Source organism: Scylla paramamosain, chromosome 22 (genome assembly GCF_035594125.1).
Source record: "Scylla paramamosain isolate STU-SP2022 chromosome 22, ASM3559412v1, whole genome shotgun sequence".
NCBI classification, from domain to species: domain Eukaryota; kingdom Metazoa; phylum Arthropoda; class Malacostraca; order Decapoda; family Portunidae; genus Scylla; species Scylla paramamosain.
Genome location: NC_087172.1, coordinates 9,193,242 through 9,206,054, shown reverse-complemented (window position 1 = coordinate 9,206,054; position 12,813 = coordinate 9,193,242). Strand labels below are relative to the sequence as shown.

The window sequence follows — 12,813 nt, the reverse complement described above, 5'->3', positions numbered from 1 at the left end:
CATTTGTTTATTTGTATGAGCCATACCATGAGGAAGATGGCAGCCATACTGCCATCTTCCCTGTTGGTATCACTGACAATGTTTACCTTTTACTACTCTCCTATTTCACCCTTTCTGCCACTTGTTGATTTACACTTAATTTCCCCTGCACTCACACATCACACAATTCCCTAATATGGAGACAGGACTCAAGCTTTGTCTCCCTGTGCAACTAAAACCTAGGTAGGTCTTTGGAGCTGCTGTTGATGCATCCTATCAGTGTGTATTTACCTAGTTGTGCTTTATGGGAAAAGAGCTATGATCGTGCTGTCCCATCTCCATATCTTTTAATATTCAACTTAGCCTTGAATCCATGTATACTTTCTGCATTTACTATCTCCTCATCCAGACTGTTCCATACATCAATGCTTCTATATGGGAAACTATACTTTTTGACATCTCTTCTACAAGCACTCATCTTCAACCTCTTTCCATGTCCTCTAGTGTCCCATGTGTCCCAGACCATTAAGTCGCTCCGGTCCACCTCCTCTACTCCCTCATATGCTTCATATATATCGCAATCAAGTCTCCCCTATTTCTCCTCTTTTCCAACGTTGGTAGATGTATCCTTTCCAGTCTTTCTTCATATGACAAGTCCCTGATACTCGGTACCATCTTCGTAGCTGCTCTCTGAACTCTCTCCAACTTCCTTATATCCTTTTTCTTGTATGGCAACCATACTACTGCTGCATATTCTAGTTTAGGTCTTATCAGCGACATGATCATCTTCCTGACCATCTCTTCATCCATATATGCAAAGGCCTGCCGTATTTTTCTCAATGAGTTAGGTTTCTCCTGTAATTTTGCTAATGTGTCTCTCCGGGATCAGGATCCCAGTCACTGTAACACCGAGATCCTTTTCCTCTTCTGCTTCACTCAACCTTACACCATTCAACACATAATTTCCTTTTACTCTTCTTGTACTTTTCCCAAAATTCTATTACCTTACACTTCTTTAAATTAAATTCCATTTCCCATCTATAACTCCACTCTGATATCTTGTTCAGGTCTTCTTGTAATGTTCCACAGTCCTCTGCACTCTCAACTTTCTTCAGCAATTTTGCATCATCCGCAAAAAGGCTCATGTAGCTGTTCACACTCTCCATCATATCATCATATTGTGTGTGTGTGTGTGTGTCATAGTTACATCTATCAACGTTGGAAAAGGATACATCTACCAACGTTGGAAAAGAGGAGAGAAAGGGGAGACTTGATTGCGATATATAAAGCATATGAGGGAGTAGAGGAGGTGAACTGGAGCGACTTAATGGTCTGGGATACACAGCACACTAGAGGACATGGGAAGAGGCTGAAAAGGAGTGCTTGTAGAAGAGATATCAAAAAGTATAGTTTCCCATATAGTATAGTATTGATGTATGGAACAGTCTGGATGAGGAGATAGTAAATGCAGAAAGTATACATGGATTCAAGGCTAATTTGGATATTAAAAGATATGGAGATGGGACAGCACGAGCATAGCTCTTTTCCCATAAAGCACAACTAGGTAAATACAACTAGGTAGGTAAATATACACACATTTGCAATATGGGGTAGTTGGATTGTAGTACAGAAGAGGTGGTGATGGGTGAAGGAGGAATAAATGGGGAGGTTATGGAAGGTGAAGTTATCAGAAAAGAGATAAGTGGGCAGCTGTGTGTTTGTGAACATGGTCGAGTCTCTCTCTCTCTCTCTCTCTCTCTCTCTCTCTCTCTCTCTCTCTCTCTCTCTCTCTCTCTCTCCTCTCTCTCTCTCTCTCTCTCTCTCTCTCTCTCTCTCTCTCTCTCTCTCTCTCTCTCTCTCTCTCTCTCTCTCTCTCTCTCTCTCTGTAAAAAAAAAATAATAGACACGTCCACTACCTGTATTCATCAGTAATCAAGTGTCAGTCCATGTTGACATTCAACACCTTCCCAGCTGCCTCAATACACACACACACACACACACACACATGCAAGATGGCGAACAGGGAGGACAACAACAGATGTCGCTCCTAGTATCCAGCTGTTTACATCGCTGAGAGCTGTCCCTCATGTGAATATTGAGGTGGGAGTCATTAGTTTTGCTTGCTGCTGTCTTGTCTCCTAAAAGTTAGTGGAAAGTGTATTAACCGACATAATGACTGGTGAAGAGGGAGTTACTTCAGCCTCTGCTTTGCTGTTCACAACTCCAATGGGGACCGTCCTGAAGACAAGACTGAGAGATTTTTCCAGTTTTGCTGATGAGGAGCTAAGAATTTGAGAAAGTATGTTGAGAAGAAGGATTATTAACCTGAAGAATGAAATGAAAGAGATGCATGAAAGAATGGAAAAGATGGAAAAAAATGGTAGAAATTTTGACTACTGAGAAGGGAGTGTGGAAAGGTGCATATGGTGATTTACACACAAAATTGGCATTATATGAGAAGAAAACAATGGAGTATGAAGACAAAATTGAAGAGTTAAATGTAAAGCAGGAAATTTGGAAGAAAGAACAGGAGGAAAAAAAAAAGGTTGATTTCAGGAAAATTGTGGAAGAGCAAACTCATGTAAATGACACCAAGCTAACAGAAAAGATTGTTCAAGTGATTAAGCAGAAAGAAAACTTGGTGAGAAACACAGCTGATAAGAAAGAAACTGTAGTGGAATTTGATTTAAAGGAGTAGTGTGTACCACAGAAGCTTGAAAGAAAAGAAAGAAAAGAGGTGTGTGGATAAAATGGTGGAGACAATACAAGAAGGTAAGGAGCTGACAGAAGAAATTGAAGAAATTGGAAGGTTGGGCAGGCATGTTGAGGATGGACAGTGTCCCATTAAAATAAAGTTCAGGTCACAAGCAGCACCTGAAGAAATATTAGGCAAAGCCTGTAAATTGGCCATAGTTGAAGAGCACAAACAAGTGTGGATAAAAAAAAGATAGGACCAGAGAAGAGAGAGCTACTATAAATGAAATATGAAGAGAAGCAAATGAAAAAAGAAGAACAATCAGAGGTGAAGAGGAGGTTCTACTGGAGGGTCATAGACATAAGACTGAGCATGTGGTACAGGAGAGAGGACAGTGCAGAGGGGGAGGATTAAAAGTGGCATATACAAACATAAATGTTTTAATGTCAGCAATGTCCAAAGAAAAAATCTTATGTAAGAGAAGAAAAACCAGATATCATTGGAATTATTGAAACAAAACTGGTGAGTGATGTGGATGTTTTAAATATTGGAGATAGAAAATACAACCTCTGGATGAGAAATAGAAAATGTAAGCAGGGTGGAGGTGTGATGCTTCTAGTTAAAGATTTGACAGTGGAGTCTACTACATGGGGGGGAGGGGAGGCAGAAGTATTAAAAGTAATCTTAAAAAGAAATCTGGTAAGATGTTAGAATATTGTTTTGACCTATGTTCCCCCTTATTCCAAGTCATGGGTAGAGGAAGAATGCAAGAGAAAGCTAGAAGACACAAGGGCATGTTTATCCAAATTGCTGGATGAAAATGAAGACATGCTAGTGATGGGAGACCTTAATTGTAAAGAGGCATCTTGGGAAAGTTGGACTGCAGAAGGTAGCGAGTCATCATGGGGGAACAAATTACTGGAGTTGGCTTTTGAGAATACTCTTATGCATTGGGTTAAAGAAGACACAAGATTCAGAGGAAATTAAATACCATCAAGGCTGGATCTAATTTTTACGAAGGAACAAGCCATAATAGAGGATTTAAAACAAAATCCCAATAGGTAAAAGTGACCATGCATTTCTTCAATTGGTAATGAATAAAAACATCATTACAAGAAAAGAAGACCACAGGAGAGAATGGCTGAACTACATTAAGACAAATTTTGGAGAGCTTAGGAAATATTTCAATGAGGTGGATTGGAACAAAGTATTTCAAATGGTGACATAAAAGAAAAGTGGACCACCTTCCTGGACATTTAGGAGTGGACATAGAGGAGTGGAGAAATGGGTACCTAAGAAATCAACAGAAAACCAATTTAAGAAGGATTGGTATAACGAGATGTGCTATAGCTAGACTGGAGAGAGAAATAGCATGAAACAAGTGGAAGAAAAATAAGAGACATGACTTGTGGGTCAATTACATAAGAAAAAGGAATGAATATGTCAAAATACATTGAGATGAACAGAAGAATTATGAAAAGAATGCTATGGATAAATGTAAAGACCAACCAAAACTGCTTTATAGATTTATCATTGGAAAAATGAAGAGTAAAGAAGACATTAGAATGGTAAAAATTGAAGAAGAAATGACTGAAGACCAATAAGAGATTGCTGAAGTGTTCAGCAGTGCTCCACTTGGTGCTTACTAAGGATAATGATTTTAGGAAGGAAAGGATAGTGATGGAAAATGGGACTGGTCTGAAAGAGGTAGTAACATCAACAGAAGTAAAAAAATATGTTGGAGGTGCTGGATGTAAGGAAAGCAATGGGACTTGATGGTGTGTCAAACTAAATTCTAAAGGAGTGCAGCCCACAACTAGCCAAAGTGATAAACATTATAATCAGCACCACCCAGTTGGAAGGAAGAGTACCTAAAGATTGGAAACAGGTGGATATTACCCCTATTCACAAGGCTGGAAGTAAAGAAGACCCACTAAACTATAGACCAGTATTGCTGACAAGTGTGATATCAAAGATTTGCGAGAAGGTCATCAAGAATAGATGGGTGAAAAACCTAGAAGACAACAATGTGATAACAGAGAGACAATTTAGATTCAGAGAAAGAAGATCTTGTAAAACAAATCTGATGATCTTCTACTCAAGAGTAATGGACATAGTGCAAGAGAAAGATGGATGAGCTGAATGCATATACTTAGACCTGAAAAAAGCATTTGATAAAGTACCATACAGAAGACTAATACGGAAACTGAAAAAAAAAAAATATAGGAAGATTGGGAGGATTATTATTAATATGGATGACCGACCTCATGATGGACAGAGAAATGAGGACAGTAATCAGAGACAATAAGTTGAAATGGATACCAATAATAAGTGGAATTCTGCAAGGATTGGTACTAGCACCAGTTATGTTTACAATATATGTAAATGACATGATGGAAGGGGTGACGAGCTACATGAGTCTCTGCTGATAATGCTAAGATTATGAGAAAAGTAACGAATGAAGAAGACTGCAAAGCTCTGAATCACAACTTAATTAAGATAAATGAATGGTCATTGAGTTGGAACATGGAGTGTAATGCCAAGAGATGTAGTGTGGTGAAGTTTGGAAAAAGTGCAAGAAGAACAGAAGGTACCTGTTATTTAGGAAATGAGAAAATAACTAAGATCAATCAGAAGAAAAAGATCTGTGAGTAACCATTTCTAATAAATTATCATTTGTGAAGTATGTAAACAAGATCACTGGAGAAACACATAATCTGCTGAGAAACATCAAGCTGGCATTCACCTACATTGATGAAAATATGATAAAAAAAACTGATAACAATGACACATCCAAAACTGGAGTACACAGCATTAGTGTGGTCACCAAGTTTGAAGAAAGATATCAGAAAACTAGAAAGAATTGACAGAGCTGCAACTAAAATCCCTGCAAGCCTAAGAGGGTATAGTTATGAAGAGAAGTTGATGAGATTGGGCTTGACTACACTGGAAAAAAAAGGAGGAAAAGAGGTGATTTGATATCACCATACAGAATATTGGAAGAGATGGAAAAGTTGGATAGAGATGATCTTGTGATACCAGATACATGAGGTACCAGAGGACATGGAAGGAAATTGATAAGGAGTGTTTGCAGAAGAGACATCAAGAAACAGCTTTCCTCACAGGAACATAGCAGTGCGGAATGAACTTATTGATGAGACAGTCGATAGATTTAAAGAAAACTTGGATAAAAGTCAGTATAAAGGCAGGACAGCATGAGCCTAGTGTGGCTCTTTTCCTGCATTTCACAAATAGGTAAATACAACTAGGTAAATACACATACACACACACACACAGAGAGAGAGAGAGAGAGAGAGAGAGAGAGAGAGAGAGAGAGAGAGAGAGAGAGAGAGAGAGAGAGAGAGAGGAATGAACCAGAGAGGGGGGAACTGTACCCCCTATACTGTCTCCCTTCCCTGAGTAGAGAGAGAGAGAGAGAGAGAGAGAGAGAGAGAGAGAGAGAGAGAGAGAAAGAGAGAAAGAGAGAGAGAGAGAGAGAGAGAGGGGGCAAGGAATGAGCCAGGGAGGTGAGAACTGTACCCCCTGTACTGTCTCCTGTCCCTGGTGGAGGGGTATGGGATCAAGAGAAGGAAAGAGGGATATGGAGGATAAGGGTGGGACCATAAAAGGAGAAACTGTGATGTAGGTTCTGCTAATGAGACTTCCTCATTCTGGATAGAAAGAAGGTGGGGCATGGTGTAGCTCATTTACATGATTGGTGGGAACAGGGATGGTGGGAGGAGCAATAGAACCTCAAGGACAATATACGGAGTCTTTAGCTAGAGCCAAAACAGAATGTGGGATCACTCAACAACAACTAAAACAATGTAATTTTGATGCCCACATAGGTGTCATTGTATATAATAATGGTGCTTCTTGACACCTTTGTAGGTGTCATCGTATAGAAAGGGTTAAAAAGGTAGACATGTCCCAAGGAGCATCCTTAGAAGTCCTGGGGATCTGGAAAATGGAATCCTTTGATTCCAGTGAAACCTGCCCTGAACCACTATCTTATCTTGCGGGATCCTGAGAGCAGTCGGATAAAGCAGATAAGGGGGGAGTGGGATTTGATCCTAGCCCTTGCCTTTCTGCAAGCTTTCTTCTTAGCTTTGTATTGTTGCCTCTTCTGCAAGGTCTGCTGGTACTTAAGGTCACTGAGAATCACCTTGGGGTTCCACTCAGCATACTTGTGACACTTGTTGTTTACATCACAAAAACCAGCACGGCAGACAATACATACAGTAAGTGGATCATGGTGAGCAATCCTAAGCACTCTTCTGCAGCCAGACAAAGCACAGACTCTCTTGGGGAAGTGTGAGGACAAAGAATGATGTGAAGATGATGAAGAACCAGGTGGAGTGTCAGCATCAGAAACATGGCTGCTAGGTGAACCGCTGCCCTCCTGCCCCACAACAAACTGGTTGGGGGAAGCCTCGTCTTGCCCCCATAGCTGACAAACCCATTGGGTAGGGACAACAAACTCTTTTGATGGCGTGAGAACTCAGCCATAAGGGAAAAATCGAGAGATAGATGGGTAACGAGAGTTGAGAGCACCATAGGAATCTTAGTCCACACAGGAGCACATCTCTAGAAAGAATGGTGGTCTCAACTTGGGCTGGGCTAGACTAGAGTCTGGAACCAGGTCTGGCGAGTCCACCACAGCTGCCTGGGATCCGAGTCTGAAATCTGCCACCTGAGTTCAGTCTGAATCTTAACTGATCCCTCATGAGTAATAATTAATGTTGTGTCTGAATACATCACAAATCACAGAATGTATTTAAGAATTATTAATGAAGAATGTTAGTTCTGTAAATATGAAGTAGAATATATAACGTATGATAGAATGGTGTCCAAGCATTGAAAATTAGTAAAACTGAATGTAAGGAAAAAATTATGTTCAGGTTGGCCAATAGCAGCAGCGTTTTAATGTTGCCATATGTATCTGCATTTTTTTTTGTGCATTCACTGGTAGATGTCTGATAACATCATAAAAAGGGATATATATATATATATATATATATATATATATATATATATATATATATATATATATATACACTCAACCCCCAGCTATCGCGAGAAATTGGTCCCTTAACATCGCCGTGATAGCTAAAAACGCGATAGCCATTGTTAAGAATACATAGGAAAAAAAAAAAATTGTTCGTGGCCCGCCAGAGTAGCAACACAATTCAACATATTGGCACCTTTTTTTTTCTCTCATCTCACCATGATTTATAGATACCATTCACATTTTGGTACCTTGAAGTAGATACATACAACACACATTATGTCCAGCACTATCACTAGTGAGGTTCATATGTGCCTTAATGTGGTCCTTCTTAAGGTAAATACCTCTCACTGTAGACTCGTTGATGCCGAACTTAGCGCCCACTGAACTTTTACTTTGTCCACTCTCGATCAATTTCACTATCTCATATTTCACAGCATATGTAAGGTTCTTCCTCTTCTTGATTTCTTTCCCAGGCGCCGCTGTTGCCTTTCGCTGGGTCGGGTTGGGTGGTAGCGATCTCCCTGGGTGGCCAGGAGGGGGAGTAGAGGCCATTGTCCCGAGATACACACGCGTGACCTTGAGATTCAGCACGGCACGTGCCACTCAGTCAACTGTGGCGGGAGGGACTAGAGGGATGGGGGAGCGGGAGAGTGGCTGGATAAGGAAGCGGGAGTGTGCAAGCCAATCACGGCCTAATATGTCAGTCAAATTCAGCCAATTAGCAAGCGAATCTGGCCAAGAAATATGACGTAGCTGTCACGTGAACATCCTGGACATATAACGACTCATGGGCCGCGATAGCTCCACTAGGATTCGCGTTAGCCCATTTAATGTGTTTTTTATTGTTCCCGTGATAGCTTTAAACCGCGTTAGCAAAACCCGCTATAGCTGGGGGATAAGTGTATATATATATATATATATATATATATATATATATATATATATATATATATATATATATATATATATATATATATATATATATATATATATACGAGTATATATATATATATATATATATATATATATATATATATATATATATATATATATATATATATATATATATGAGGCTTGTATAGCAGCATGCCAGTTGAGGCTTGACGGCTTTAGAGGGTGATGGGGGTGGGGGAGACGCTGCGACAAATGCAGTCATAAATAAATGTACACAAATTTATCATAAATATCTCATTGTAAAAATTTTCCAGTTGTAGTACAACTCTTCCTTTCTTAAATCATAAGATGCTTATATTTTAAACTAAGGATTTTTCAAGGGCACCTTGCAGAAGGTGCAGGACTTGGACTCAGTTATGGAACCTAGTCTAGCTAGTCCACTGAATCCAATGTCTGGTGCTCACTGTGTGCTCTCCACCCAGTTAACTATGCAAGGAGAGTGGGACTTGGACTTGGTTACGGAACTGAGTCCTGTGAGTCTGCCAGCCTCACGACTCGGATTCACGAGTACCGTATTTTACAGCTTACAAGACGCTGGATCTTGGAAGATGCACCCTAATATTGGAAAGAAATTTCTAAGAAAAAAAAGTCATTCTCATACAAGAACACATTCACCATATACCTGACCACTGAACATAAAATCACAAGAAGCAAGGAGCCTGCAAGAGGCTGGTTGACCTACACAAGGCAGCTCCTGTAAACCTACATTTGACCATCTGTCATCATTATCCATGAATTTATCTAACCTTTTCATAAAACTATCTATTCTCTCAGCTCTCATTGCAAATTTGCTGGAGCACTCAATACAAATTTACAACTATGTAAATAAAACTGCCATTGGTAAATACAAACAGTGAAGCAGTGCGTACCCCACATGCTGGTGGTGCGTGTCGTTTACATTAATCACTCGTCTGGTTTTGTTGATATGGCGATGACATAGTAGTTGGTGATTAGTAAATATACTATACATCTTTCATTGTCCAAGGGTCATTTTATTTTCATAAGAATTAAAAATTTAAAAAATATGAATTTAAAAATATAAAACAAAGAAATCTTACTCATCCTCAAGTCCCAAGAATGTGTCACAATACAACATTTGTCTTAAAAGACGCACAATTGCTTTTCAGGGTATTTTTTTAGGAAAAATAGTGCTTCTTGTAAGCTGTAAAATACGGTTCTTAAGTTGCCAAGTCCTGTCCACCACTAGCCTTAGCTGAAGAAGGCAGCTATGAGTTGCCATAGGGTGTGATACAAATTAATTTGTTTTGAATGTGGGATTAGATGGCTAGGTAATGAGAAGCATTGTAAATGCTAATATAAGAAGCAGGTTGCATGTGAAACAAACTACACATGCACTTGCCCATTGCAATGATACCATGCTAGTTGGAAAACACTTTTAACAAATCTAATTAACCACTCTATGCCATATCCCCCACCTGTCATATCTGGTGCTTTTCCACTTTTAATTCCCATAACTGCTGCCTGCATTTCCTCTTTAGTTCTGCTTGTCTCATTTAACTATCCAAATAATTTAATTCTAGTGCCTCTTCCAAATATCCCAGTCTCACACTTTTGTCCACATTCAGCAATTTCTCAAAATACTTGTTAGAAATTTTTTTTTTTTATATTCCTGAACATTCTCTGTTAATTTCCCCATATTTCAACAGCCATCCCATTAGCATCATATAGTTTTTTTTTTTCACATTTGTTTTGGTGGTCTTTTTTTTTTTTTTTGCTTGGGTTTTTGACAAAGGGCATATTTTTTCTCATAAAACTTACAATTATTGATGTTGAGATTGGTACAGCTTTTAATGCCATGGGTCCTTTTCAGCTTGAATTTGGTATCTGCATATTTTCTACATTTAAACCACAAATGATTATGTTCATGACAGCCTGCTTTGGAGTTTATTTTTTTCTTTCTTTGATTGCCCAATGCTAAAGGTGTCTGTGATATATTCATATTCCTTTGTGAATTACTCTCCAAGGTAAACATTTAATTTTTAGATAATCAAATACCTCTTCAATATTTAGGATTTGTTCCCTTAAAGACTTTTTAATGAAGGATGCCCTGTGAACCATGTACGTGACAGTTTTTTTCCCCCAGCAGCAGTACACCATGTTTTTTGCCCTGTTCTTTAGTAATCAAAGCAGTTGTAATTAAGGTGTCTTTCAGGTGTGAAGAAAAATGTATAATGTTTGTTGACAACGGTTACCTAAATCTTTGCCATGGAAAATATCTTCCTGTTAGTTTTGTAATATGTAAGATAACAATTTATTACGAGTGAAGTGAAGTTTACTATGGAGGTTGTTGTTTCATTTTGAGTGGCCCAGCCTGGCCCAACCCAGCCTGACTGTAGCACTATTCAACCTCTAATACAGTATACAGTAATACAAATTACAGTGTAAAGCTTTTTGTAAAGTGACTTTTTTCTGTAAAAACCGTCAGTTTTCTGCACTTTTCAACAACATCCTTTTTGTCTCAACAAGAGTGGATAGATACCACTGAATACAAAATGAAATTTTCTATCCAGTGGTATATAGTAAAACTATTAGGCTCTCTCGAAGTTTTGAGCTAGAATGATTTGAATATTAGGCAAGTGCGCTATGTGCGGGGTGCCCAAAATTGGCATCAACTTTTCAACTAATGAACTGATAAAGCTCAAATTTTGTAGGTAATAAGATTAACACAAGTTATACCAAAAAAGCATGTCAAATTTGTATCACTATTGCACATGTGCAAATACATAATGAAACTTTTTATAAACAGAATGTCAGTTTTCTACAATTTTCAACTTTTTGTTTCATTCTGCATTCCACTGAATGCAGAATGAAATTTTCTATTCAGTATATAGGACAACCATTGGGCTCTTGCAATGTTTTGAGCTAGAGTGATTTGGACATTAGGCAAGTGTGCGATGTGTGAGGTGATTCCACTGTTGCATTACTGACTGCTTCGCTCATCAATTGCCTTCGAGGAGTTTTACTGGTTTTATAAGAAATTTGAATCAGTTGTATGCTTTAATCTGATCCTGTTATCTTTGTATTTTTTTTGCAGATTGTCTTAAAGTGGCTTGAGGAGGAGGTACTTGTGGATGGTCAAGTAGTGACATTGCCCCACCGCTTCAAGGCTGGGATTGAAGTGGAGTCAACTTTTGAGGAGTTAGAGAGAGCAGTTATTGTTCTTGGTTTTACAAAGGACACTGTTATGAAGGTATGCAATTTCTTGAGATTTTATGGAATTCCCTATTCTATGTTCTTCCCAATTTGAAAATTATCAACATTCTATTCTTCATAAAAGTAGATGTGAACATCTTGTAAAAGTCAGTGCAAGGCTTCCCCACATGAAATGCAATCAGCTGTTTGGATCAGACAAGGAAAATGTTTGTCTAAATATTGTGCAGCTGGGATAAACCAGTTCTGCTGTTGGGCACTGAGGTGGAGACATTGGTATGCTGTGTGTGAGGATCTTTTTTCTACCCCAGAGGCCAAGATGGATTTTAATTTGGTGTAGGGCGTACATAGAATATTTGATATCCAGGATTGATCTGATCACAGGCACATCTTACCTAACATCTATAATTTCATTATCCACTCTGATGCCATTATTAGCTCATACAGGCCAATCAATGATATGTTGTCTGGTACGTGTTCAACACACTGTCTCACTGACAATACTATATCATAAGTTATTCTCATCCTTATACAGTCATCTTTCAATTTGAACAACTCTCAGTTCAAACAGGGTTGGCAAACAAATTTTGTCCTCCAATTTGAACACGAGCACTCATTCAGGCGACACCACTCGGTCTGTCCTTCTTCCCTCCCCTTCCCCTTCCTTCCCCTCTTCCCTTCCATGCCCCTCTCCCCCATCTCTTCCCATATCCTTCCTCCCTCTATCTTTCCCAGCCACCTCCCTCCTTCAGTCTCTGTCCCTCTCTCTTTCTCTCTCCATGTAATTTACTCTCCTTCCCCATATGTCTCTTCCTCCCATTGTTCCTTTTCTCTCCCTTTTTCTTTCATCTGGTCTCATATCTCCTTCCCTGGCATCTCCCCATACCCTTATTTGTCAGAGATAAGGGACAAGGGACTGATGCTCCTTCTCCCCTGACCCCTCTCTGTCATTTTTGCTTCATCCTTTCTCACTCTTTCTTATGCTCATAAAATTCCATTTTCA

General features: G+C 39.1%; 1 protein-coding gene across 2 annotated transcripts in view; it reads left to right on the top strand.

Annotated features, from left to right (window-relative positions):
- Window positions 1-12,813, top strand: part of LOC135111515 (uncharacterized) — a 716,663-nt gene that overhangs the window by 212,190 nt on the left and 491,660 nt on the right. For both annotated transcript variants that reach the window (XM_064024883.1, XM_064024882.1), the window contains exon 38: window positions 11,695-11,850. In XM_064024883.1, coding sequence (XP_063880953.1) covers window positions 11,695-11,850 — 156 coding nt within the window. The remainder of the gene's footprint in view (window positions 1-11,694; window positions 11,851-12,813) is intronic.